The sequence below is a fragment of the Coptis chinensis genome, chromosome 7 (genome assembly GCF_015680905.1).
Source record: "Coptis chinensis isolate HL-2020 chromosome 7, ASM1568090v1, whole genome shotgun sequence".
NCBI lineage: Eukaryota > Viridiplantae > Streptophyta > Magnoliopsida > Ranunculales > Ranunculaceae > Coptis > Coptis chinensis.
In genome coordinates, this window is record NC_141462.1 from 2,772,508 (window position 1) to 2,797,840 (window position 25,333).

The 25,333-nt window shown below is 35.4% G+C and overlaps 2 protein-coding genes across 7 annotated transcripts; both read right to left on the reverse strand.

Annotated features, from left to right (window-relative positions):
• Positions 1-6,921: 6,921 nt before the first annotated feature.
• LOC147485199 (uncharacterized) lies at positions 6,922-11,030 on the reverse strand. 2 transcript variants are annotated; one of them, XM_086572199.1, is made up of 7 exons: positions 9,865-11,030; positions 9,593-9,764; positions 8,405-9,494; positions 8,096-8,312; positions 7,818-7,995; positions 7,652-7,720; positions 6,922-7,574 (listed from the first exon to the last, which is right to left on the reverse strand). In XM_086572199.1, exons 3-7 carry the CDS (start codon positions 8,435-8,437, stop codon positions 7,487-7,489), a joined length of 585 nt encoding a protein of 194 aa, XP_086428325.1. In that variant the 5' UTR covers positions 8,438-9,494; positions 9,593-9,764; positions 9,865-11,030; the 3' UTR covers positions 6,922-7,486. The 2 variants fall into 2 exon arrangements, with proteins under 2 accessions (XP_086428325.1, XP_086428324.1); XM_086572198.1 differs by lacking the exons at positions 6,922-7,574; positions 7,652-7,720; positions 7,818-7,995; positions 8,096-8,312 and having other exon boundaries at positions 8,434-9,494; positions 9,865-10,003.
• Positions 11,031-12,806: 1,776 nt separating this feature from the next.
• LOC147485200 (insulin-degrading enzyme-like 2) lies at positions 12,807-24,541 on the reverse strand. Of its 5 annotated transcripts, none has more exons than XR_015201273.1 (12): positions 24,334-24,541; positions 24,158-24,233; positions 23,707-23,774; positions 23,374-23,465; positions 23,196-23,269; positions 23,040-23,083; positions 22,679-22,732; positions 21,461-21,522; positions 17,826-18,126; positions 17,422-17,509; positions 14,350-14,412; positions 12,807-14,224 (listed from the first exon to the last, which is right to left on the reverse strand). XR_015201273.1 is itself a non-coding variant. In XM_086571221.1 (9 exons), the coding sequence occupies exons 1-8, from the start codon at positions 24,463-24,465 to the stop codon at positions 21,508-21,510; spliced, it is 555 nt and encodes a 184-aa protein (XP_086427347.1). In that variant the 5' UTR covers positions 24,466-24,541; the 3' UTR covers positions 17,603-18,126; positions 21,461-21,507. The 5 variants fall into 5 exon arrangements, 1 of the variants encoding a protein (XP_086427347.1); XR_015201271.1 differs by having other exon boundaries at positions 12,807-14,252; XR_015201272.1 differs by having other exon boundaries at positions 14,313-14,412.
• Positions 24,542-25,333: the final 792 nt, after the last annotated feature.

The window sequence follows — 25,333 nt, forward strand, 5'->3', positions numbered from 1 at the left end:
GTCCTACATTTATTACCCAAAACGTTAAGTCAAGTCTATGAATAGACATTACTTTTTAACGTCTCAAAATAATAAATTTGAGATACAATGAATTTTCACAATTTCTCAAGTCTAGGGATTAATTGGTAGAATGAGATTTGCACACTAACCTTAACAGCGAATTTATAGTGTGTTCTTACTTTGATCCCCTCAATGTTAGTCATGTGACTACACCAATATACAAACTTAGAGTCATACTCAAATGATTGAGATATCATCATCCTATCATATAGCAGTTATGTATATTACAGTCTTATAAGTGAAGTGTCCGACTTCACCCCTAACTGTGAACATTCTAGGTAAATAGATACAATCAAATCTCCCGCACATGACTCTTCATATGCTTGATTGTTCTAATTTTATTACCTATGGAACTTATGGTTTCATCATATGATATTAGTTCACCCATATGCATAATAATAAGATTCGTGTATTTAATTAAACATCATCATGTATAATTAATACATGTTCATTGGCTTTGTAAAAGCCAAATATCCCAACAGATGTAAGAGTTTATCAACCAAGGTTCTGTGTTTGTATGTATGGCTCATTACACTGCCCTCCTCAAATGTAGAGACGGAGAAGGGAGGGAGAGCAACAATTTGTGATTGGTGATGTCGAGTTATCAACCGAAAGGCCCTGAAAAGAGAAGGCAAAATGTAAAAAGAACGCTCGTTCAAACACTAATTTGAAAATAATGTACACAACACTGAAACTCAAGTTAGAAATTTATAACTGGTATTTCTTAAAAGAATGCATATGTATATATAATGTAATTCGCTGAAGAACCAGTATGCATGTACCCAACAAAATTAAAACACATAAATATAGGGAAAGAAGCAAACTGAAGTTGTCATTCTGTCTATGGTGGTAGAACAGATTGACCTCAAATTAGAAACTGAAGGTGTGATTTAATCCAACGGAAACTCTAATGATACATTTGAATATTTTATCAATTACATAAGCTTAAAAACATTATTTCTTCAATAAATATTGTACTTTGATGAAGGAGAAAGGCAAAACAAAATAGACATACCTGCGATGCGTCGAGAAGGAGACCTCCGACCTGCAAAGTTTAATTGTATGTGACGACGTTTGGAAATTTCAAATTTGGACTATAAAGTTCCATTATCAGATTGCATTAATGTAACCATTTCATTAGGAAGAGAAACGATTTGGTTTAAGGACGTAGAGTGAACGTATATGCATGCTTTTATGGGGATTAATTGCTTGAAAGTCACATTCTTTACTCTTTAGAAATACGAACTGATGAGGTGGGGGGAGAGAGAGTAACGTAAAACAGGGTGTCGGATTAGCACTGCATTTATTTAAGCCCACTTCTGGAGCCCAACTATTTTTATAACTTAACAACTTTTAATAGAGTGTCGGATTAGCACTGCATTTACATACAAACTTTTTTAATGTAGCCAATGCATGTTTGCATTGAACACAATGTATTAATAGATTATTTAATTTCCAATGCTTACGTTTTAGCCCATTAATTTTTTATTAATTGAAAATTTGATTAAACCAATGCATGTATTGAATTTGTATTAAAAAAATCCTCTCATTAATAAGGGCTACACAAATCCCCAAACACATCTAACTCAGATCTCAAGAAGATCCCCACCACCTTTTGTCTATCAATTTTGTTTTATTATAATAGATTAGGTATTACTACGCCACGGTTGGTTATGAGGTGTTTATTATGTGGGAATTTGTAAGTATTAATCACGGTACACCCTAATATTTTTATACGCGTGGCATATGTGGGAATTTGTAGGTATTTTATTTTGAATTGGAGCTACACATACTATCTCCTATCAACAATGCACTATTTTTTTATTTTATTTTTGGATTCATAAAGAATTTTATTAACAATGCACTAATGTATTTCCCAAATTGAAGTTATCTTGTTGTATAGATCCCCATTACCTTGTTTAGAATCAAGATCTGACAAGAAAAGTAATGAAAAAAGAAAAACACAAACAAATAATGAAAAACAATAATAACATATATACTTGGGCCTTGGGGTATGGGATGACAAAGAATGCATTCCCCATGAGAAGTCGTGGTTTGCAAAATTATTAATATCTTCCTCACTTTGTTTTTTGCTAAAAGGTAATTGATTAAGAATAAAAGAATAAGAGTTACATGAAAAGGAAATATAGTTGGAGAAAAGTAGCTAAGGAAAGATAACAACAACAAATGTGTATCTTTCCTAGTACAAGAGACTCTAGTTGACAAATCTGAAATAGGTAGTATAGTGGTTCTCTAAATTCTTCATGAAAGGAGGTCTGGAGTCCCACCACATACTTTCTCCTTGAAGAAGAGCAGCTCCTCACACTCACTCAAAAAGTGTCTATATCACAAAGTCGATAATTAAAGTAAAATGTGTGCGAGGCAGATAATCAGGCAACAACAATTAAAAGTCTCCAATCTAGATAGCGGCCATAACACATTCCTGTAATAGGGAGAAAACACCGTCACAACTTCAATAATGAGAACTATTAAAATAAGCAGTGCTCAGAGATTGGACAGTAAGCCTGAAGTATTCATTATGTGAAAGAGACTAATAAGCAACGACATAGACCTCAGCTGTTACTTAGCGTCCTCCAAACTTATCCATAGACCTCAACTGTCACTAAGCATCCTCCAAACGTAGCAATAAGACCATGTTTGCAACTACTTCATCCAGTATAAACGTCCTTGGTGCAGATAATGTGCCAATGCTATCTAACTACGTTTCATGAAGAACTACCAAAAAAACAATCTGTCTTGGGCACATAGTAGGAGTTAAGAAATCTGACCTCCATATTGTACAACTACTGTTTCCTGTAATGCAACCAATTGATTATACCTGTTAAAGAAGAACACACTAAAATTAGCTTAATACATGCAAATGTTATCATACCTAATCTCATATGATATCATAATACATTTCATGGGAAAAAATAAATATAAGAACAAAATTAAAGTTTATTCTCCGTATCACATTCACAGTAGGGACTTGTCTCTACATAAATTTTACAGCTACAAAAACTTGTTTCCACCAAAGCCTGTTAGGTAGGAGTAAAAAAAAATAGCTACAACAGGAATGAATCTCACCAATTTCAAATCTACAATGCAATCTCCAAGAGCTTACTTAACCAAACCTTGGAATTCAACCATTACTTTGTAATAACTATTGAGATAAACAAAAACAGTCCCAAAATGTTTCAACCTAACATTCCAATATTGCGCTTTCTTCCTGTATAGAACATTACCAATCCATAGCTAGATTCATATAGTCATTCCATGTGTATCTCAAATACCATGTAAACCATGTCAATGACAACATGAGTCTTCATATTAGTTAAGAACCAACTTTTATTAAGTGCATCAATGCAAATACATTTCTTCCACGTACTATAATGAAGCGAGTATCCAAATTCACTCACCTTCTCAATTAGATTAATGGAGGTATAATATTTGCATTGCGACGCATTCGTCTAACTTTGCATTTAGATAGTCTAATGAAAAGAGCACCAGTCATGGCAATGTAAGTTACATTTCTTTCATGCTAGCAAAGAATCTTTAGGGTTTGTGGCATAAAAAAATACAAACAAACAATCTCAATCTGAACTAAACAGCACAACTGGAAAAAAAAACACGTTATGGACTAATAAAAAACTGAGTAACAATTTGACAAAATGTCTAACTAACTTAAACTTGTATTTGAATTCTGATATAGGGAGACTTTCTATATGTTCAAATGACAATAGAACAAAGTACATTGCAATGGGAAGAGACAATTGATAATCCGTAAAAACTCGACTAGATTACTCTAACTTTATTCTTACGGTATCAATTATTTATTTCCTATTCTCACATATAGATTTATGCAATATAAAGAGTATGGAATCGTTCCACTCTTAACTCTCTAGACTTAAACGAATTCAACTAATCAAACACAAGGAAACAATGGTGAGAACAATGAGAGTAGTGTTGTGATTTATTTAAACTAAAACTAATTCTAAATTAATTAACCTAACAATGCAATAAACTAATTATAAATTAAACTAATTTAAACTAAGCAATTAAAAGGTGAATTTAATGAATAGGAAGAACATAGAGGAATGATTAATCCATCTATGTGAAGCTATGATTATTCTAACTAGTTTCTCATGTTTTAATCTTAACATTTATTAATCTACACAAGGTAAAACAACAAAAGTCACAATTTATTATTGATCTCTAACCAATCCTAGCAATCTCTATACTAAGATATGATTAGCATAAGAGAAATTCTCCTCCACAAATCTCTTTGTAGAGTTTCTTTTCTCTAATTCAACTTCTATAATCTCTATCTCTAGACAACTATAGAACTTGAACTTGAAGCACATAAGACAATAAGAAAACTAAATAAGAACAATCATAACCCTCACATAGACTTCATAAAACTCTTCTAATAGAGTTTTTAGCCTAGTTTCATTGGGTTCATTAACAATAAACAATAATAATAAGACATAATTAAATTAAACTAAACTTGATTAAAATAACTTGAATTGAATTGAATTAACTAAAGCTTTTATTGAAAGGTTCTAAAATGGAGACTACAAACTAAACCTAAATTATTCTAACTAATGGAAGGGAGAGAGATAGTTTAGGGTTTTTCTTCTCTTATCTCATGATACCAAATCGTGCATGGGCTTTTAGGCTAGGTTATGGACCCATAAATGAAGTCCATAACCCAATTGGTTAAATCCAAGACTTCTAATTCTGGTCGTATTATTGTAGTACAAGTTTTCACTAACTTATACTACTCTGATCGAGTCAAGGTCTAGACCATTGGAAAGAGTTTCTGAGCTGGTCATTTTGATATAAAATGGGCCCAAATCTGAGATTTGAGTCCAAATATATGGCCTTTGACTTGGGCTTTTTAAAGGCTTTTTCTCCATGAAACTTGGGCTTTCTTCATAGAACTTTCATAGCAATCACTTTAGCTCCTTTTAGCGCCTAATTAGTAACGAATTTACATTTATTCAACTCTAAAACATAAAATACTCAAAAGCATGTAATTAATGATAAACCTATATTATTAATAATATAATTGGCTAAATTGAAATACTATTAAAGAGTTTAAACTACAGTTTTGGACTCTTATCAACAACACATACATAAGCAAAGTAAGATAGTTTAGTCCAAGATATAAATGTCATTTTCACCAAGCAAAAACAAAATCTAGAAAAACAGAGAGCGAAATAGAAAGTAGTTTCGTGTAAGTCTTGGAAGTTACACATGTTGTGGGTCTTTCCCCCTTTTCAATTCCATGAAAAGGCAAATAAATGAAAAGATAAGAATATTTACTAATATATAGTAATTTAAAAGGAAGATACCCAAATATAGATAGGTTATTTTTGCCTCAAACAGGTGCAATTAGTTGATATTTGATCATTTGCCTTGTAATGTGGTGCTGCACAAAACAAAATTGAAATAACTGAAAAGTAAGAATGATATAAGATCATAAGAACCAATAAAACACATATTGCTACTATCTTAAAAAAAAAATTGCAACAAAAGAAAGCAAGAACCACCGACTCTATGATAACAATGTCCCCTAAGATCACGCCTAATGATGCAATGAAGCTTTCAAGAATGTCGTAATCAAGACATAGAGAATCCTAGCGCCTTTCAACTATGAACTATCCCAAGTTCCCAACACACATTGCATAATTCCCAGGAAGAAAACATGTACTTGGATTGATAGAGTTGCTGACTTACCATCATAACTGGTCTTTCTTTAAACAATAAATTGCCACAATTCATAACACTATTATATTTCAGCTACCTATCTCACTATGTTTGAATAAACAATAAGCGAAAACAAATACAAACACAAGGTACTGGGTATATATATGCCTACAAACAATTAATAATACAGTTTTCTAGCTTTACCCCCCCCCCCCCCCCCAAAAGTTTCATCTATAAGATTACCCCCAAGACCACGACAGATCCAAGTCAACCCAAGTTGACTGTGTTCTTTGCCGTCAACACCAATGAAAAGACCTCAGTGCCCTTATGCAGATGAAATGACTAAAATACCCCGTGACCTTCTCCATGACCAAATTCAATTTTAACCCAATTAATTGACATGTGTCATCATACTAGATATATATCATGAATTTCGAAAGTTTGGACAAATTTGTTGGGGCTTCCTTTTTGTAAAGAAATAAAAAGCCCACTAAAGTGGGTTCATCAAGATCAAAGAAGGTGATGAACAAAAAACCCTCGTCAAAAGGGGGAAATGATCTACTGAAAGTGGAGTCTGTTGAATATGCCGGTTATAATTTTTGCCCCCGTAGCAGTCATCGTGGTCGTCGGTACTCGGATATTATCTTCTAAAGAAGTAAGCCCACTTTCAATCTTGGATATTAATATAAAGTAATTAGAAGATCGAAAACCATAAATACCAGAGGTAGAAGGTTGTTTGGGTGTATGCATTACGACCGCTCACCAACCTCAGCATGTCATTATTTTGATTGGGTTAATAAGACTAAGGACGAACTTTTGGAAGACAAAGTTTGTGTTTTGGAGGCGCAAGTTGAAGCTTTGAAGATGAAAAATGGCAAATTGAAGTTAGAGATAAAGAAGATTAACAAAGAAAAATGGTGTATGCTTCTATTGATTATTGTTCTTCAGTTTGTTCTTTGTTTGATTTAGAATTTGCTTACTGGATGTAATTGTAATTTTGGTTTATTAAGTAATATTTGTTAGCTGTCTCCTTGTAGGTTGATGGAGTTGTAAGTTCTGTTAACTTCTTTCACTGTAATCTACTCTTAATCAGTGATGAAATATTTTGGTTTTGTAATTTTTTTTTCCAGTGTTGTTTTTCTGAACCAGTTTCTCTTCTTTAAACCAAAATGCTCTCACATTAACAAACAAAACATTTGAGTGTTTACAGACACTTGAAGAAAACCACCACTACACCATTGATTATAAGTTCAATTAAATTCCTATAGAGAATGATCTCATGCAAAATCGAGTATCCAAAAGAGATCTCCAATTACAACAAAATATACCCATATGAGATGGTCCAAATGAGAAAACAGTACCGAAGAGAAAAACACTACTACTTATTAGCTTGAGGTGGCCTGACAACCTTGGATTTGCTTCTACTATCTGCATTCATTCTAGGGGCTAGAGGAGGCAAGCTTTGCTTTGTAGTTACAGGCCATGGAAATGGGGTTGGTGTTTTAATATGACTTGGTGTTGCACCTGGTGTTCCAAAAGTAACTCTTGCTGATGCCAATACTTCTGCAATTGATTTGGTCTTTTGCTTAGCAATCAAGTCTGACATACTATGTCTCTGCTCAGGTCCCTGAAAAAAGAGGCGTTCTGGAGGCTCTGTTGCTTTTGTGCCTTTCAGATATGCATCATTTGGTGGGTAATATACAAGTGTCTCAGGCTAATTTGATGGCTTTTTTCCTTGGCTTGTTGGTCCCTTTGCTTTGTCTTTGCTACTTGATGCTTCCTTTGTATTGAGATTTTTGGACCTAAGACAATACAGTTCAATTGGAATCACAAAATTTTTAACATTTATAAATCTGTACAAGAAAAAAGACAGCTTAACCTAATATTTGTAGTTCCTTTTGCTTTGGCTTTGCTGCTTGATGTCTCCTTTGCATACAAATTTTTGGACCTAAGACAATACAAGATACATACACTACTTAAGCTCGTATTTGTAAAAAAAAACACTTGGTGTACATTAATAAATACAAGAAAAAACACTACTTAACCTAGTATTTGTAGGTGCATTGCCACTGCTGGTTGAACCCTCATCAACTATATTAGCTGTAGGTCTCCTGCCATATATATTATTCTGGAAAGCTGAGTTTTGTGAAGATGTGTTTGGTGGTGCTGAATTTTGTGAACCTGAATCAACCGATTCAGTAGTTGTTGTGTTTTTGCCTTGACCTAGTTTTGTGAAGATGTCTTTGGTGGCTTAGTAAGCATGTATATTTAAATAACACAGACCTAGTGATGATTTAAATATGTTTAACTATAGGGAGAGTACCTTTTGCCTTCTTCTTTCTTCCATTATCTGCTGCAGGGAGTCCTTTGCATGTCCTAGAGTTATGTCCTGTTTTTTGACATCTTGTGCAAGTCATCCTCCTCCTCTTACTATTGATCCTCCCTCTATCTTCTTTCTCGCCCTCATCCCTAATCCTTTGCTTCCTAGGCCTTCCAATGCCTCTCTCAAATGGAGGAGGAAGGACTTTTTTCTCTGGGTCCTACAAACACACACAAATCATATACTTAATCAGTTGTTGTAACTATGCAAAGAAGTTTAACAAAACATATATAAAAGCAAACGTTAACTCACAGTTGGTTTTTCCCACTCTTGCATGTCTCTCATTGGCTTGATGTTACCACTGTATGCCAACAAGTAAGTTCTGGCATGATAGTAAGAGCTACAATACTCTCATCCAAGACATTCTTCTAGGATACAACACACAGGTATAGCATGGACACACACAATTCCAAATCAACTGCCACTTTTGACAATCACATGCATGGTCTACTAAATTCACAGTCCATCTTGTCCCATGCTCATTCCTCACAACAAATAGGTTAGCATCTGAACCATCCACCATGTAACTGGGAAGGAATTCAATCATTTTTTTGATATACTTTTCTACAATTGGCACCAAACCTTCAATCTTCATCTGTTGTAAGGCAGCTTCTTTTCTTTTATATCTTAAACTCATCACCATCAAATGATACTTGTCAACTAGACTTGCAATAGGCAGATCCCTCAAGTACAATATCCAATTGTTGAATGATTCTGAGAAATTATTAGTAACTTGATCACATTTAGTTTCATGGTCATAGTGTGCCCTTGACCATGATTCATAACCATCTCTGTTCAACCATGTTACTGCAGCAGAGTCATGCACCTCAATAAGTTTCATTATTCGCTCAAACTCGAACTTTTTATATGCCTTGGCAGCACTCCATGCCAGTAGCTCCATATAGGCACCAGTAAAGAACTTCTTAAAATTCTTGTACATATGCCTAAAACAAAATCTATGTGCTGCTCTAGGGAATGTTTCTTTCACAGCTTGAATTAAACCCTTTTGCCTATCAGACATAAATGTAAGGGGTCTGCAATGATGTTCAAGATATTTAGCCATTAAACCCAAAAACTTATTCCATGTTTCTTTACCCTCTGACCTACATATGTATATAGCTATTGGGAAAAGGCCATTATTTCCATCTAGCCCAATCATACTTAACACCTGGCCACCATATTTGCCTTTCAAAAAACATCCATCCAAACCAATTATTGGCCTACACCCTACCAACCAACCATCCAAAGACGCCTTAAATGCAATACACACACCTTCAAACTCCAAGCTTTGTTCATCTTTAGAGTACTTGGCAATGTTGTTTAAGCCATTACTTAGTAATATCTGGCAAATGCAATACATATTTACACCATCATGACATATATAAACCATAAATTAAACTGTAAATTAAAATTACATATAATTAAGGTTCTTAAACATACCTCATCGCACAAAATTGGGACAAGATTGTAACTAGCTAGCCCCATAATCACCATATATAGCTTGCAAACATTTGTCTCTTGCAACCCAAGCTGTGTAGTAACTAATGCTCACATGGTAAATCCTCATGATTTCTTTCATTACAAAAGCAGGAGACATAGTCTTCATAAGAACCTTGCAAAATTATTAGCAAAGTTCAAAATATATACTCAAATAATACAAAATACACAACAAACACACACAAACATATAAAATTGTATTGCTTGTTATTTACCTTCATTTGATCTTCAATCTTGGAAGCAACCCATCTTGCATCAGCCATCCTATTCTTGAATTCAGGGTCAGCCTCACATATATGCTCATCCACAAATGTGTTCAACCCCATTGTAGCCCCATCTGGCAACAACCTGAAGTAAGCTACCCATGGGCATTTATTACCTTTCTTGTCCACACCTTACAATATGCCCTAATTCTATAACTCTCATTGTCAGACATCCTTGCTACAAACCTATTCCTAATACAATAATCTCTAATGTCTCTTCTCAATTCTGTAATAGTTGCCCACTCCATATGAAGGTTCCACTTAATTGGTCTTATCACTTGTGTCTCCCCTTCACCTTGGACTACTCCATTATAAACATCATCAGTCCCAGAAATATATTAATAAAATCAACCAAATCATTAGGCCATGGACCATTCCATTCTTTCTCTTCATCAGAAGAATGTGTGCTTATGTACCCTTCATCATCCTCAATCTCATCTATCCTCAAAGTTGGTGGTGTTGCATTTGTCTGAAGTGGTGCCACTGCTGGAAATATCTCAGGTGGTTTTGGTGCATTGGGCTGAGGTTGTGGTGGTGGTGCATTAGACTGAGGTGGTGGTGGTGTTGCTGCAACATTGGCTGAGGTGGTGATAGTGGTGAATTGAACTGAGGTGGTAAAGCTGCACTTTCTTTATGTGGTGGTGGGGTTGTTCTTTCTGATGGTACCCTAATTTGTACACCATAAGATTGGGATAAGTCATCATCTATAGCATATTGTGGAGGTGCACCATGAGTAAAAGACAATGTATTCCAGAATTCTTCATCATCTTCATCTAACAACTTCAAATCAAGATGACTTTTTTTCTTCTCTCTGCTAACTTTTTTAGTTGCCTTCTTATTTGTTATCTTCTCTTTACCTTTTCTGCTTGGGACTAGGATTTCAATCTCAGACTACCAAACTCTCAAAGATTTCAGTCTCCCAAATAAAAAATTTCCCAAGCAATCTCAGAAAAATCTAGTTTTTCACACTTCAATGGAGCTAAAGTAACTACAAATAACATAAAGGTTCGAGATTTATAACATGCATAGTCAACAGACTCCACTTTCGGTAGATCATTTTTTTCCCCTTGTCTTCTTCTACTGACGAGGGTTTCTTGTTCATCACATTCTTTGATCTTGATGAACCCACTTTAGTGGGCTTTTTATTTCTTTACAAAAAGAGGCCCAACAAATTTGTCCAAACTTTCGAAATTCATGATATATATCTAGTATGATGACACATGTCAATTAATTGGGTTAAAATTGAATTTGGTCATGGAGAAGGTCACGGGGTATTTTAGTCATTTCATCCGCGTAAGGGCACTGAGGTCTTTTTATTGGTGCTGACGGCAAAAAACACAGTCAACTTGGGTTGACTTGGATCTGCCGTGGTCTTAGAGGGAAGGGTTAAAGCTAATTAGTCTAAGTTCTAGTGGGGGTAAAGCTAGAAAACTGTTAATAATATATGCCTACGGACAAATAATAATACTGATTAATATTACAAAGTACTAATTAGGAAAGATTCAATAAAACTTATACTTCAATATGGCTAAAACAGCTAGATATCATGGATAGAAGTATATTGTGCATAAATTTTGAAGCTACAAAACTAATCTACACTGGTTTGTACCTTATATAATCTTTTCAAGAGAAACCAACAATATTTTATTAGTAAATGATCTTGTGACCCAAAATGTTGCATACCAGTTCCCTTTGTCCTTTGATGGGCCAGTAATAATCTTGTATTTTGGGTTCGCATAGCTCCAGCTAACCCGCTCCAGTGGGTAGGAGCAACCCACTATAGCAATACCCAAACTGACAATTTAGATCTTAAAATTTGCATTACAAACTGCTCAAGATGGAATTAGTTAGCACACAAAAGGTATTGCAATTCACATTTGAAAGTTGTATATATGAAGATAATAATCAAGTGGGCGGAGCGAACGTTTTTGGGAGGAGTGGGGGTACGTGGGACAAAAGGTAGTTTGGTAAGTTTCTATCTGTCTATCCTTACCTATCCCTCTCTCTCTCTCTCCCTCATTCCTTCTCTCTCCCTCTCAACCAAACCCTAACTATGTCTCTCTCCCCACCCACAAACCCATCTCTCCCTCTCTCTTCTCCCTCCCTCCACTTCCCATCAATCTTAGCTTAGCTTATCTAGTAATAATAATAAGTTATCCAAATGATTTGATTGCCTACAATGAAAATTCTGCAAGTGTTTCCCTTAAGCTTAAAGGTTGCCAAAGAAGGCCACGTCCGAAAATGCAACTCAAATTAGTACCAATCTTTTGAAACTCAATTGTGAAAAAGATACACATTAATTACTCAAAAAGTAGTTGAGAACTGTAGTTCTATGTATTTAGAAATAGTTTACATCATACCTAAAAAAGAGTAGACAGAGTAAAGCAATGGCAACTTGCAATCCAACTAATTTCTACGTAGCCTATCTTCTTTAATTTGATTGAGAAAGAAAAAATAAATACAAGTTTTGGTAGGCATATGGTTCGCAGACGTTAGTGAGTGAAGAAACAAAACTTGATTCAATAGTAGAAGAGAGTACCTGAGAGAGTGAGAACAAATGGGGGAGAGCTGCATTTGAGAGAGAGAGAGAAGCTAGATATCATTTTAATTTTTAAGTTCCAGAGAGAAAAAGGAATATGATCCTCGTTCTAAAATATAGCGATTTATTTAATTGGGCGAAGTTCGTGGGTCTATTAATAGTCATATCGAAAGCCCAAAGCCGAAAGCCCCATATCACAGATAAATGTTTACACAAGCATTTTTGTTAGATGTATTTTTGCATCCTTTAAAAATGCCCCACAATATATTAAAAAATCATTATGTAAAAATTCCAATTCAAACCATTCAAATCATTATTTACTAATTAATAAATTAATTCCATTAGGGATCCAATGTATAAGCAATGTATGCATTTAAATTTTTATTAATTGAAATTTTGATTACATTAAGCATCCAATGTATAACAAACGCCTGCATTGAATTTGTATTAAAAAATTCTCATTAAAAAGGTCTATGGAAATCCCCATGCACATCTAACTCAGATCCAACAACACCTGGAGCTTGTATGGTCTATTTTAAATGCAACAACACCTGGAGCAACTTCAGAGAATCCACCAACAGTAGAACCACGGCTACCAAAGCGTCCGGTAGCAACATTGGCAGACCGCAGACCCACCAATCGATCTGCCAAACCCAAATCCTCTAGTAGCAACATTTGTAAGCCCACCAATCGGTCTGCCAAATCCGAGTCCTCCACTTGTAGATAGTGATTCTCCACTTCGTGCAGATGTGTTTTTCTCACCACCATTCTTCTCCACAACTTCGATTCTAGCATCTTAACTTTAAAACAAGATCTGATTTCCCTCCTTAGGAGCTTCATAATTGTCTTGCTTAGTGACACCTGTAAAAATGTTGTCTTGCAGTTCATCTTTGCTCTGTTTGCTTACTTCACTTGAAATGCATTTAGTCTCATTACAACTGCCAATGACAACGCCAGGTTTTTCGCCACAACCACCGTTTGCAATTTCCTCAACACGTTCAAGAAGCACATCCAATTCTCGGTTGGTAGACAAGTTACCTGCCTTCTCATCCTTGGAACTTTTTCCAGCTCTCAGCTTTGAGGCTCTCTTGGAAATCTTTAAAACCACTTTATTATTCAATTCTGCGTAATCTTTCACTGGATCAGAACCACCAAGACCATCCCCGAAATTAACACTCTTAGATTCATCTACAGGAATGACAACATCACATGATCTGATCCCCAATGTTTTTTGGACGTACATCTACATCAATGTTTATACCCCCATGCAGCTGGAAGTCTGGAACCCTCCCTTTTTTGCAGCCCTTGAAACTTGGTTTTCGTTTATCAATGCATTGTTCTTCGCTTTGACATCACCCACAATTAAGTGGTCCAGTTTTCTCCATCTCTTCACTAACCACCCCTCTATCTGAACTCATTTTTTCTTCTTAAGGTTGAGCCCTAACCTGGAAGACAGATGGAAACCCTCATGACTCATAACCTCAAGCACAAAACACTCTCTCCCAAGATCCCAAAACTCCTCCTCACCATCGTCATAACAAACCCTGTGTAGCTTCTTCTTGTTATCAAATGATTTTATGCATCCAGGCCAGCATACCATCTCCTTGGTACAGGCCAGTACACCACCTTCACTCTCTTGCCAACAATCCTCAGTTCCTCACGAAATCACTCTCATTAAGATCTACTTTCTGAAAGGAAGGCACCAATTGTCTTGGCCGTAACTTAGACAACATTTCTATGGTGATAGCAAGAATGCCTCCGCTCTCTCTGTATCTGGATCATTGCCAATCATAGGTTTTATCTACATTATAGACATAATAGTTGTAGGGGTCACCTTAGAATCTAGAAGTAAGTAATATACCTATTTGCAAAAACCAAAATGGCTTGGAGATAATTACCAGGGGAAGACCATATCCCTTAAAATCCTTCTCCTTCAAGACCTTCAACTTAGCCATGCCAATCTATAAAAAAAAATTGTAGAGAACACATCTAGGATAACGAAAACCCGTATGCATGTGATGAAGCTCATACAAATTCATCAAACACCATACATGTGATTCACAAAACAGATTCACAGAACTAAATAAGTTCAAACAAATCCACAATTTGAGGAACTACATACTGGGCAAAATTGTAGAGTCATTAAATCTGCACAGAAGCAGTATATAAATAAAACGCTATTGTAGCTTGAGAATGTGTGTATATCGAATGACTTTAATCAGCAAGGAAATTTGCTGCAGCAACAAACCAATAAAGGGTGACGGGAAATAATAACCAATAACCTGTTAATCATATTTTTTTTATCAGAGAAAACTAAATTGAACGAAGAGAAAAAGAAGAATAAAAAGTGATGGTGACCGATAGTTTGTGTCTTTGTAAGAAGGGCGAGAGGTGGAAGTGTGGAATTGTAGAAGAGAAAAACAGTCATGTGTTTCAGGCTGTAAGGTGTGTGTTTCAAGGTTTGAGGTGTGGTGAGCGTTATAAGCCAAGCCTAGGGGTGGGCAATGGGTCGGGTTGGGCTAGCCCGGCCCTAAACATTTAAAGCCTTTCAGTTATTAGGGTCGGGCCAGCCCGGCTCTAAAGTCTTTATAGGGCCGGGTCGGGACGGGTCATAAATCTAAATTTCAAACCCTGGCCCTACCCTAAGCCCTCTTTAACAATTTAGGGCCGGGTCGGGCCGGGCCTATATATTTTTCTTTTTTTATCAGCATTTTTTCGTCGCTTTTAAAACTCATTTATATTACAAAAAATTTCAAAGATTTGCAAACTCAAAGTCCCATCACTTTGAAATTTGAATAACAACCAATCTAAGAATAATTCTTGATAAGACAACAATTTAAAATGCATATCCACAATCTAATAAACTGAAGATATGTAGACTCATATTTATATTTCAAAATTACGCTTAAAATGCACAAGACACATTTTGGAATGAGCTTTCACCGACATAAATCCGTTATTTCAGACTCAAATCTCACCAAAATTACATTTAACATTGAAGAACACAAAGACAAATAATAAGAGTATGGAATGAGTTTTACCGACGTCCAACCTATTTTTCATTAGTGCTTAAGTGCGCTCATTATTATTGTTCTTGGCGACTAGGTTAGGCGAGGGAGTTGTGAAGTGTGCGTGAGTTATGAGATAGAAACAATTAGGTTTATAAGTTTTTATGATATAAGACAAGTTATTAAAATACCCATACGGTAAGTGATAAATTACAAAGGACAAATGTTATTTTAATTGAAAATATGTAATAAAGAGTTTGATAGTTTTAGTTGTGTATTTTATAGTGAAATTATAACTGTGGGCTTAGTTAGGGTCGGCCTATGTTTGAACCTTAGCCCCGACCCTCCCTTAGAAGGCATTAGTTACGGGTGGCCCTCGCCTATACTAAACTCTGAGGGCTTTAGTTGTAAAAGCTTTATAGGGCTTAGGGTCGGGTCGGTCAGGGCCGGGTTAGGGTCGTTAGGGCCAAATTCCCACCCCTACCCAAGCCCAATCCCACGGAGAAGAATGCAAACGTTTTTTTGGAGATGGAGAATAAGAAAATGACATTTAAATAGTTATAAACCAAATGTTGAAAGTGACATTTAACTCCCATATAGTCATTTACACAAATACTTTGCAACGCTGAATTTGTAGACTAAATCAAAGTTCCACGATGACGATGACGGCTGAACTTGTAGACTGAATCAAAGTTCCACGATGACGATGACGACCACTATAGATTGAACACGAGAAAAAAAATAGACTAACAACATAAAGAAAAACAAAAACAGTAAGAAGCAGAGCAAAAATTCATTTCTTCAAGCGTGGCTGAGGACACGTAATCTGTAATGTAAAAGTTATCAGAGTCTTTGCTGGTTTGAGTTGGAAAAAAGATACATGTGCCGCCGGGATTTCGTTTAGAATCATTTATGCATAAAGACCACTATAATTTGTGCTAGTGAGTTACTAAAAAAAACATGGCGTCCTCAAGAGATACTTTGGTCCAAAATTGGTTCTCTAGAATATTTTATTATATAGACTAGCACGCAAAACCACTTAAGCATAACGGACTGCCCAGGTAGCCGTCACGTACTTGAGTGCAAACCAACAAACACATACTACAGAAGTAACAGCTATTAGTAACTGCCTATTCGTAGATTACTGACTACGGACCGATTAGTTTTTACTGATTTTTAAATTTTTCTCGCTTAACTGATTTAATCACTGAATTGACCGATTAATCTGTCGAGATGACCGATTTCTTATTAAATTGAGAAAAAAAAATTATTGAAAATATCGGTCCCTATCCAAAAATATACGTAAAATTAATAAATTGAATTTTTAAACCGTATTAATAATAATATAACCTAATAAACACACAAAACTAAGAGTTTACTTATTTTTTTTCTCTTAACGAAGGTTAAATATACTAATTATTGTAATATCTCTCTAATATATATTATCTCTTTTCTCTTTCTCTTTATTCTTTTAAATATTTAACATAATTGGTGTGTTTGGCATCTCTATAGTACTCTCAAATTGAATTGATTAGATATGATTATGAGAATTTGATATTTTTTGTTGCATCTCGGATAACTATTTAGAAATATTTTGTATGATTATATTATTATATATTTTAAAAGTGCTAAATATATACATCAGATATAACCGATTAAATCACTGATTAACCGCATATCGCTCCTCGACCGATTAATTCCAAAAACCGATTTTAAGTGCTTAGACTTGAATTATAAGTCTTTGAAGGATAATGTGTACGTCTTTTATGTATAAAGAAAAAGTATTTATCCCTAGAAGAAAAACAATGCATAGAAACAAACTACACCAGATTTACATGAAAAAGAATGAAATAATCAGTATTCCCATTAGCATATCAATTTCAGAAGAAAATTTTGGTAGATTAACCCAAGATCTATCTAAAACCTAGTTTCACGGGAAAGAAGAAAGAGAAGCACACATACAGTGGGAAGAATCGAAAACAATCAGTTGTTCCGTTGTCACCATGGCATACACTTGGTATGTGTCCAGATTAAGAATTATTTGTAGAGCCTGTCCATTTCAAAATAATATTACATCCCAGGGATGTTTTCAAATCTAAATCTCCTTCGTAAGTAAGAACTGCATCAATTAAAAATTAACACATCTACTAAATTAAGCTCTAGCTTAAGATCCCATTATTATGAAAGAATGAACGTCACATGTGACCCAATTCCATGTCAATAGTTTAACAATACAAATTTATTAAGCATTCAAATACAGTTTTTCAAAACAGCAAGGACTACTCCACCCTGCTAAAAGAACGATAGCAATTACTTCGTTATTACTAATTTGGCACCTACGGGCAAAACTTTTTCAATGTGCTTACCTACAGACTCTGCTGCCCTTCTTCTAGCCGCATTGTTCGTAGCAGCATCAATTAAACCTTGATTGAAACTGAGGCTCTCTCGCGCTTGGACACCAGTATCATATTTATAAGTTCTCTCAACATAATAAATCTTCACAGTCTCGATAGCCTCGGCAATAATAACCAACTGCTTTGCAAATTCGAGTTCAACTTCACTCCCTGCCAAGCCACTGAAAACAAGCTCCTTGAGGCAAAGATGGGGCCTGCATCCACTAGGCTTTCTGACTTTTATGACTTTGTTGCCAGGCATCTCAAATGTTAACTGCAGCAAAGAAAAAGGAGATTCATCAAACAATGTCAAAAAGGAGGACTAAAATGCATCCAGAAATGCAAAAGTTCATCTCAGTTAACTTTCGTGACCGAGATATTATCACTAACAATAGCATAAAAGCTATGCAAACATGTTAGAAACTCGTATAGATAGCAGAAGGTGAGCCGTTCTGCATAGAAACTGAACTGGGACCTTTTTGGACTACTCATCAGGGAATTACATGATCACATACTTCAGTACTTGGTTGAAGCCATAAGAGACACACTAGGCTATTTCTCAGGATGCTTGATGAAATTGGCACCCGCTCTCAACACCCTGAGTGTAAGACATCCAGAGAAGTAAGTAACTTGATCTTCCACCTCAAAGGATGACACACATGGATAATTGATGTCCGCAAATATTTCATGGCGTATTGCAAGAAATCCTCCACTGAACGAATTTCAGGTTAGTGGGGAGAGGATGGATTGTTTTTCATTCTCCCTCGCCAGATTTTCCCTTGTCCTATCCCTCTTGGTGTGCGTTTCTCTTTCCTCCAGCCACGTTTTCAGCTATCCCTCCCGATAAATCATAAATCCCTTATCCACTTATTCAACTGGATACTACGAACTACATTTATTACCTTTCTTAAAAAAGCATAAGCCAAACATGTTCTTCACCAATAGTTCTGAACTGTCATCCACTTACTGACGCAATGATTCCATGAATAATATAATTAATACTCGACTAAACTCTATCAGGACGACTTTTGGTGTCGATGGCCTTTAAATGCATATAAAAACTCAAAAAATAAATAACAAATGAGATGCAGAGTAATGAGGAAGATCTCTTGTTCTTATGTGTAGATTGTAGGTACTTACCCTAATTAATCGGCGTTTTTCATTTGAAACTTTGGCAAGAGGTTTCCAAGACTATAAATATAATCGAAAATGAACTTTGAAATTCATGCCGCACATGATAATTTCACAAGTGCGATGCAACTACGATTCTGTCTCTTGCTCAATACATAGGAAGTAGCTATATGCAAGGAAAATCTATTCCAGAATGGAGTTGACATAAGAGTCCACACTATGAAAATTCCCAGTACTTCTTACATCTATAATTTCAGAAAAATTCATTGCGTCATATATCCATGTCGAATTTTGTTCATTTGCAACTTAATTATTAGAATGACTAGATATAATGTTCAGGAAATTGACTGTAATTTCTTTAATAAGAACTCACATGAATCTCAAACGTATGCAAGTATGGAGCGCTCTCTAGAAAAGTAAAGAATCCAAAAAGACTTCCTTTTATGCGGGGCGGATCAACACCAACTGCTTCAGATTACCAAATGTACGCAACCGTTTTGGTATCATATTTCTCTGAAAATTAGGCGGCGCAGAAAAGTAAGTTCTTTACTGGAAATGGAAGCCAAGTACTATAAACAATGTACAGAACCACAGTAAAATATTCTTCCACATACCTCAATATGGCAATGCAGTAACAAGGACTTCATTTGAGGAATATCTGTTGATAGTGTGCCTAGAGCATAAGTGAGACCAGCTACTATATTCTTGCAGATAGTGAAGATTACTACATTTACCAGCTGGGGTACATTCTGAAAGGAAAATCCTACCGGGATGCCATAGTATTCAAATGTGGTGAGATTGACGGCATCAATTTCTACAATTCCTAAAGAGAAACACTCAGCAATAACTAAGTGCTTTAAAGCAAGCGGTTCTCCAGCTATTTTCAACTCATCCAGTTTCCAGCAGTTTATCAAGCTCAGACGTTCCAGACATGAACAACTGGACAAGATGTGTCCAATATTTTCATCAAATATCCAAACAGCTACCAGTCGAAGTTCTTTTAGAGACTTGAATCCACTTAAATTCCGTGGAGTATCACAGATGCAATAACATAAAGACAGGTACTTAAGAAAAGGAACCGTTTCTTGAACAAAAACCCATTCAGGAACACGATAAAGTTCATCCAAAGTTGGATACAAATATCTCAAATAAGAAAATTCAGACAAGTCAACATCAACCTTTGCAGCTCTCTTAACAATGGCAGTTTGAAGCCATCTATCTATCTCCCTAGTAAAATCGAAATTCAAGTAGAAACGAATCCTAAATGAGTTCACTGTAGAACAATGGGAAAGCCCTAATATCTGGTCAACGCGACTAACAAATTTGAGTCTTTCGTTTCTTAATAACTTTTTTTTCTGCAATAGTTATAACGAGAGCACTTTCTAAACCTTTGGTCAGAATAATCGGTTTCCATAACGTTGTCGTTGTCGGCCAAGATGGAGACTGGACCTAAAAACTCATGGAACCTTTCCATAGATACCTCCATCTGTGTGAAAAGAATGCTAGTCCTTGCTGCTTCTCTTAGTGTTATCAACGACAAGATCATGATAATAATTTCATCTGGCAAGCGACTTATCCCATCTCGGTAATCGAAGAACCTGGTAATTACGGACGGGAATCAAGAATGAGAGTGTGTATCATTGATCCACGGGTTAAGCAAATCTATGACAAGTGCATGTATGGCTTCATGCAAATGAGTCAGAGGATTATCTTTCTAAAGAACAAAAGGAAAATCACCTCATTATAGAAATAATCGTCGCAAAATTTCACCTCATACAAATAACATTTCCAGCCACACCAACCAATATCCTAGACCTTTAATTTTGTTGAAACTTCATAAAAGCTTTTGCATGTGTGTGTCTGTGTGTGTTGGGGGGAGAGAGAGAGAGAGAGAGATGCTCTCTTGTATGTATTCGTATACTTGGAACCTGGGGACAAGTTCATTTCCTAATGACTTGAACTCAAAGCGGGCCAAAAAGTTGGCAATACAACTGATAGCTTGTCAAGCTAGGGTTGTAGGAAACTTTTAACTTATTTGGTAGCTACAGATTTTCATCATTCGGGATAATATTGAATCTGGGAATGGCATAACTTGACAGCCTTTTTTGTCAGGCTTGACTTGATTACAATAAGGTGAATTACTAAAACACATAAACTAAAGTATTTTGAAAATAAAATAATTTAAAAATGTAATTCGTGAAAATTATCAAAATAACAAGAAGACCACAACAAAACACAATGCAGAGCACACAACAAAAAAACAAATGCAACTCAACTCATGCAACCAGTGTAAATGCATATCTTAACTGATCAGGTATTCAGGTTTCATTTAAACATAGAATAAAGGTACTACTAGGTCAAGTTAACTTCAACGCCGACAGTACAAAAAAAGCAAATCTCTAATAATGTCCGCCAGTAGTAGTCTAGATGTTTTTGAAAAATCACTCTTAGTTTAGGATTTGTTATAATATATTTACCTTCTTTCCAGATTGCTTCTCCATTGTTCATCACCCTCCCGCCTTAGTTAATCTATTACGTACTGCAAATAAAAATATATACCACAAGTATGAGAAATGTTTCGGCATAGGTGAGAAAAGTAAACATCCCATTAACTACAATAAGAAAATGCAGCCACATCAAGCCTTATTAACATCAACGTAACTAAAATGAGTAGGCATATATCCATTTGCAATATAACGACAATTCTAGCATAACATCAGCCATAACATGTATGACTCTTTATTTCCTAAATTTACTACATAGGTATGGATATGTACTGCTACTGTATATTTTTACCATGATCATTTTCTTCTTATGAGGAATACTGATGATGGAGGAAGGGGATGGGGTGAGCTTAGTAAACTGTTAACATAATGGTTAGTTAATACTAAGCTTCAATTTTACCAAACAGAAAAAATTACTAAGCTTTGATTTAGTTAAGCCTAAGATCATCTCTAATGGGTATGCATATTATAGCCCCTCCTTAGTTGTAGTGTTGATCTGCTCCAACAGGAATAATTTGTAAGGTGTACCATATTTAAAGAAGGGTGTGTAATTGTTGCTATTTATTGTGTCCGCCGAGACGTCATATGGCTCACATCTGTTGTTAAGCCCATTATTAGAGCATACTTGGCATACCTGGCAAACTATGGTTACCAAATCTGATGGAACACTAATCTTTATACGCAATGCAGATATCTATTAAGTATTAACATATGGGGCTTACTTAAACTTGAGTAATGACTAAGGCACATTCACATATGAGGCTAGGGGAGGGGGTATGTAGTTTATTTTTTCATTTTTCTTCTTCTCCTCCTTTGAAATGCAAAAACAAATGGAACTAAGAAACCTCATTAACTAACAGGTTTAGGGTCTAGAAAGCTAGTCATGTAAATTTGACTTGAATTGGTTAGTCACATATGATCATTTGACGCACCTAGAAATTGCAAAGAGCGCTGACATAATTATTTTTAACAAAATATCTCCTACCATTTATATCTTAATATGTTATCCACAAAAGAACCGTCTGTTCTGAAATCTAGTCGCATCAGATCCTTTGCAAATCAAAGACATGTAGGTCTTTCATATCCACCATCCCTTGGGTAGGGTAATAAATTTCAGAATAGGCTGATTCTTTGTGGATAATATCTATATACTCTGAAGATCAAAAAAAAAAAAGGGTTTCAAATGGCTACCTGTACTGAATTTATGATAAGGGGGTGGGCCTCTGCAGATAGATGTTTCTGGAGCTGTAACAATGAACAATCAAATGCAAAATACAGTTAGAAGGGAGTACTTTTACCTATTCAAAACAGCACTGCATTAAATTGAGGTAAAGAGGAGGAGGAGGAGGAGAGAGAGAGAGAGAGAGTTCAAACAGTACCTCTACCAAAAGAAAATAGAAAAAATTCTACACAAACTCTATTGCTTGCCCAATTAATAGATTTAAATACTATATCAACCCTAGGCATTTAGAAATAAAACGCTCACTTGCAATATGATGACAGACTATACTATATCACACAAACTGCATATGTAGAGCGACTGAGTTAATACCTGTGACATCCGCCAACCATCAGACAGCAAATTTTTTTGGTTCTCTGGATAAGTGTGAAGAAGAAAATGTTAGTACTGTCTCGAAATTAATTTTAGCAGGAGTACAACTGTACAAGTGAAACACTGCAGGAAACGAGCTCCGAAACAGCCACTCACCAGAGTCGACGGCTTTTATTTCCCTCGTGGTGGCATCAGAAGACATTAAGGGTTTGATGAAGAATTGTGAAAATCTGCATCTCAAACCACATGCAAGCATCAAAGATTTAAGTAATTTTAAAACTTGTCTAATGAACAAATGCCCACAAAATTTAACCAGATATAAACATCAACAAACCTATCCAGAGCTTCCTCAAAACTATTTGGATTGATGTCAAAATAATAGTTTGTCTGCTCGGAAGAGGTAAAAGCATTTGTAGAGCCTCCATGCTGAGCAACACTCACAAATAATAAGTCAATAATACGATAATACCAAAAAATACACTCACAAATAATGCGTCAACGATAATACCGACACCATAAGACAATAAATATAAATAATAATATTATTTTAATAATAATAATAATAACACTGATAATTATAATTGTACTTACAGTTAAAGATAATAAATAATAGTAACAACCATAATGACAGTATTAACAATAATAATTAAAAGAACATGGTGAACACCTCTGTAATGTACTTGGAATAACTGTCTTCCAAAGGATATTTTTCACTAGCATAAAACAGCATATGCTCTGAAAAACAGTTTGAAATACGCAAAGGTCAGAATAAAGTTCTCCAAATATCAATAAAGAAAGAAGTCCACTCTAACCAATAACCAGGGTAAATTGTCATGCATGGGCAAAAACCCTTAAGCTGTGTCGAAAGAACTTTTTATCAAGCATAGACATGTGGTGGATAACAAACCGGAAAACAAGTCAACAAAAGAAAATCTAAAAATAAAAGAACAGCAGAGGAAGATCGAAAACAGTATGTACAGGTCGCCAGGGCATTAGCAAATTATATGCAAAAGTTCCCCTCTTTTCTTTTTTCTATATATTTCACTGAATAATTAAACTTAAAACTAAAGTTTCGTTCACAATCATAAAGAGTATCAAACAAAGTATTCAAAACTTACCTAGAAAATGAGCAAGACCTTCTAAACCTTCAGGATCACTATAATATCCAACACTAACATTCATCGAAGCAGCAGCCTGGTGTTAAATTAAATCAATCAATCAATCAAACAAATTGAGAAGTATTTCAATCGAATATAATCCCTAATTGATAAAATCAAATAAAAATAAATATTACCTTATCGGTTTCAGGATCACTAATGAGAAGAACTTGAAGAGCATTAGGAAGAACAATCCTTCTATACTCTCTTTTATCCGTTCGAGGTTTAATGATTATCTCTGTTTTTTTTTCCAACATTCCATTCGCCATTCTTTCTCTTTCTCTTCTTCTCTCGTTTCCAGTCTTCACCTCTTTTTACTTCTTCACTCGTTAATAAATGGAAAAATAAATGACCGAGACTAGTTTGGGCTTTATATAGAGGTCCATCATAGTGTGGAAACACTGGCGGGATGTGACACGTAAGCACGTGACTCTTCTTGCTGATGACGTAATGAGGAGGGCGTACGCGCGTAGTCGGGTCAAATAAGTTCGCACAGTCGCACTCATTTAGGGTGACCCAGGATGTAACCCCTTTCTTTTGTTTTTGTCCTGCCCTATATTGGATTGCCGAAAGCCTTGAGGTGCATGTTGCTCATATTTATGTGCTCTACTTCCTGGAGCAAGTATGAGTGATGTATGATCGGATTAAGGTATGTCTGTGTTCATGAACGCAGTAAGCTTTTTCTTTTCTTTATTATTTTTTTTATGAAGTAATGCATGTATGGTATTTGTGTTTTCTTATGTGCGTTGGGTATGTAGAAACCCAAGTTAACAATATACACACACAATGACATAAGAAAAGATTTACGAAACAAAAGTATAAATGGCCGAAAAAGTAACTCTCAACACCACAAGTTTTTTTTTAATCACTCACAGTATATTCCGAAATAAAAAACGGTTTGAATGGATGAAATGTCAAGTATACTCCTAATGCAAAATAATAAACGGCCGACCCAATCAAAACGTCCCGGTATATATAGTATGAATTTGGGTAATCGGTATGAACAATTTGGGTAATCATTATTCATACCTCAACATCATATATGATCTATCAGTAAGAACATCTATTGTAGTATACATCAATATTGTTCATACTTCAAAATTGTACCTCAACATATGAACTATGAACAAATGAACA

Coding starts and splice junctions, on each gene's coding strand:
- LOC147485200 (XM_086571221.1), bottom strand. CDS start 24,465: ATGGCGAATGGAATGTTGGAAAAAAAAACAGAGATAATCATTAAACCT. Junction 23,775..24,157: donor AGGTCTTGCTCATTTTCTAG/GTAAGTTTTGAA, acceptor ACTGTTTTTCAG/AGCATATGCTGTTTTATGCT. Junction 23,270..23,373: donor TTTGAGGAAGCTCTGGATAG/GTTTGTTGATGT, acceptor TTTGAGATGCAG/ATTTTCACAATTCTTCATCA.
- LOC147485199 (XM_086572198.1), bottom strand. CDS start 9,646: ATGGTGATTATGGGGCTAGCTAGTTACAATCTTGTCCCAATTTTGTGC. Junction 9,495..9,592: donor TCCCAATTTTGTGCGATGAG/GTATGTTTAAGA, acceptor TGCATTTGCCAG/ATATTACTAAGTAATGGCTT.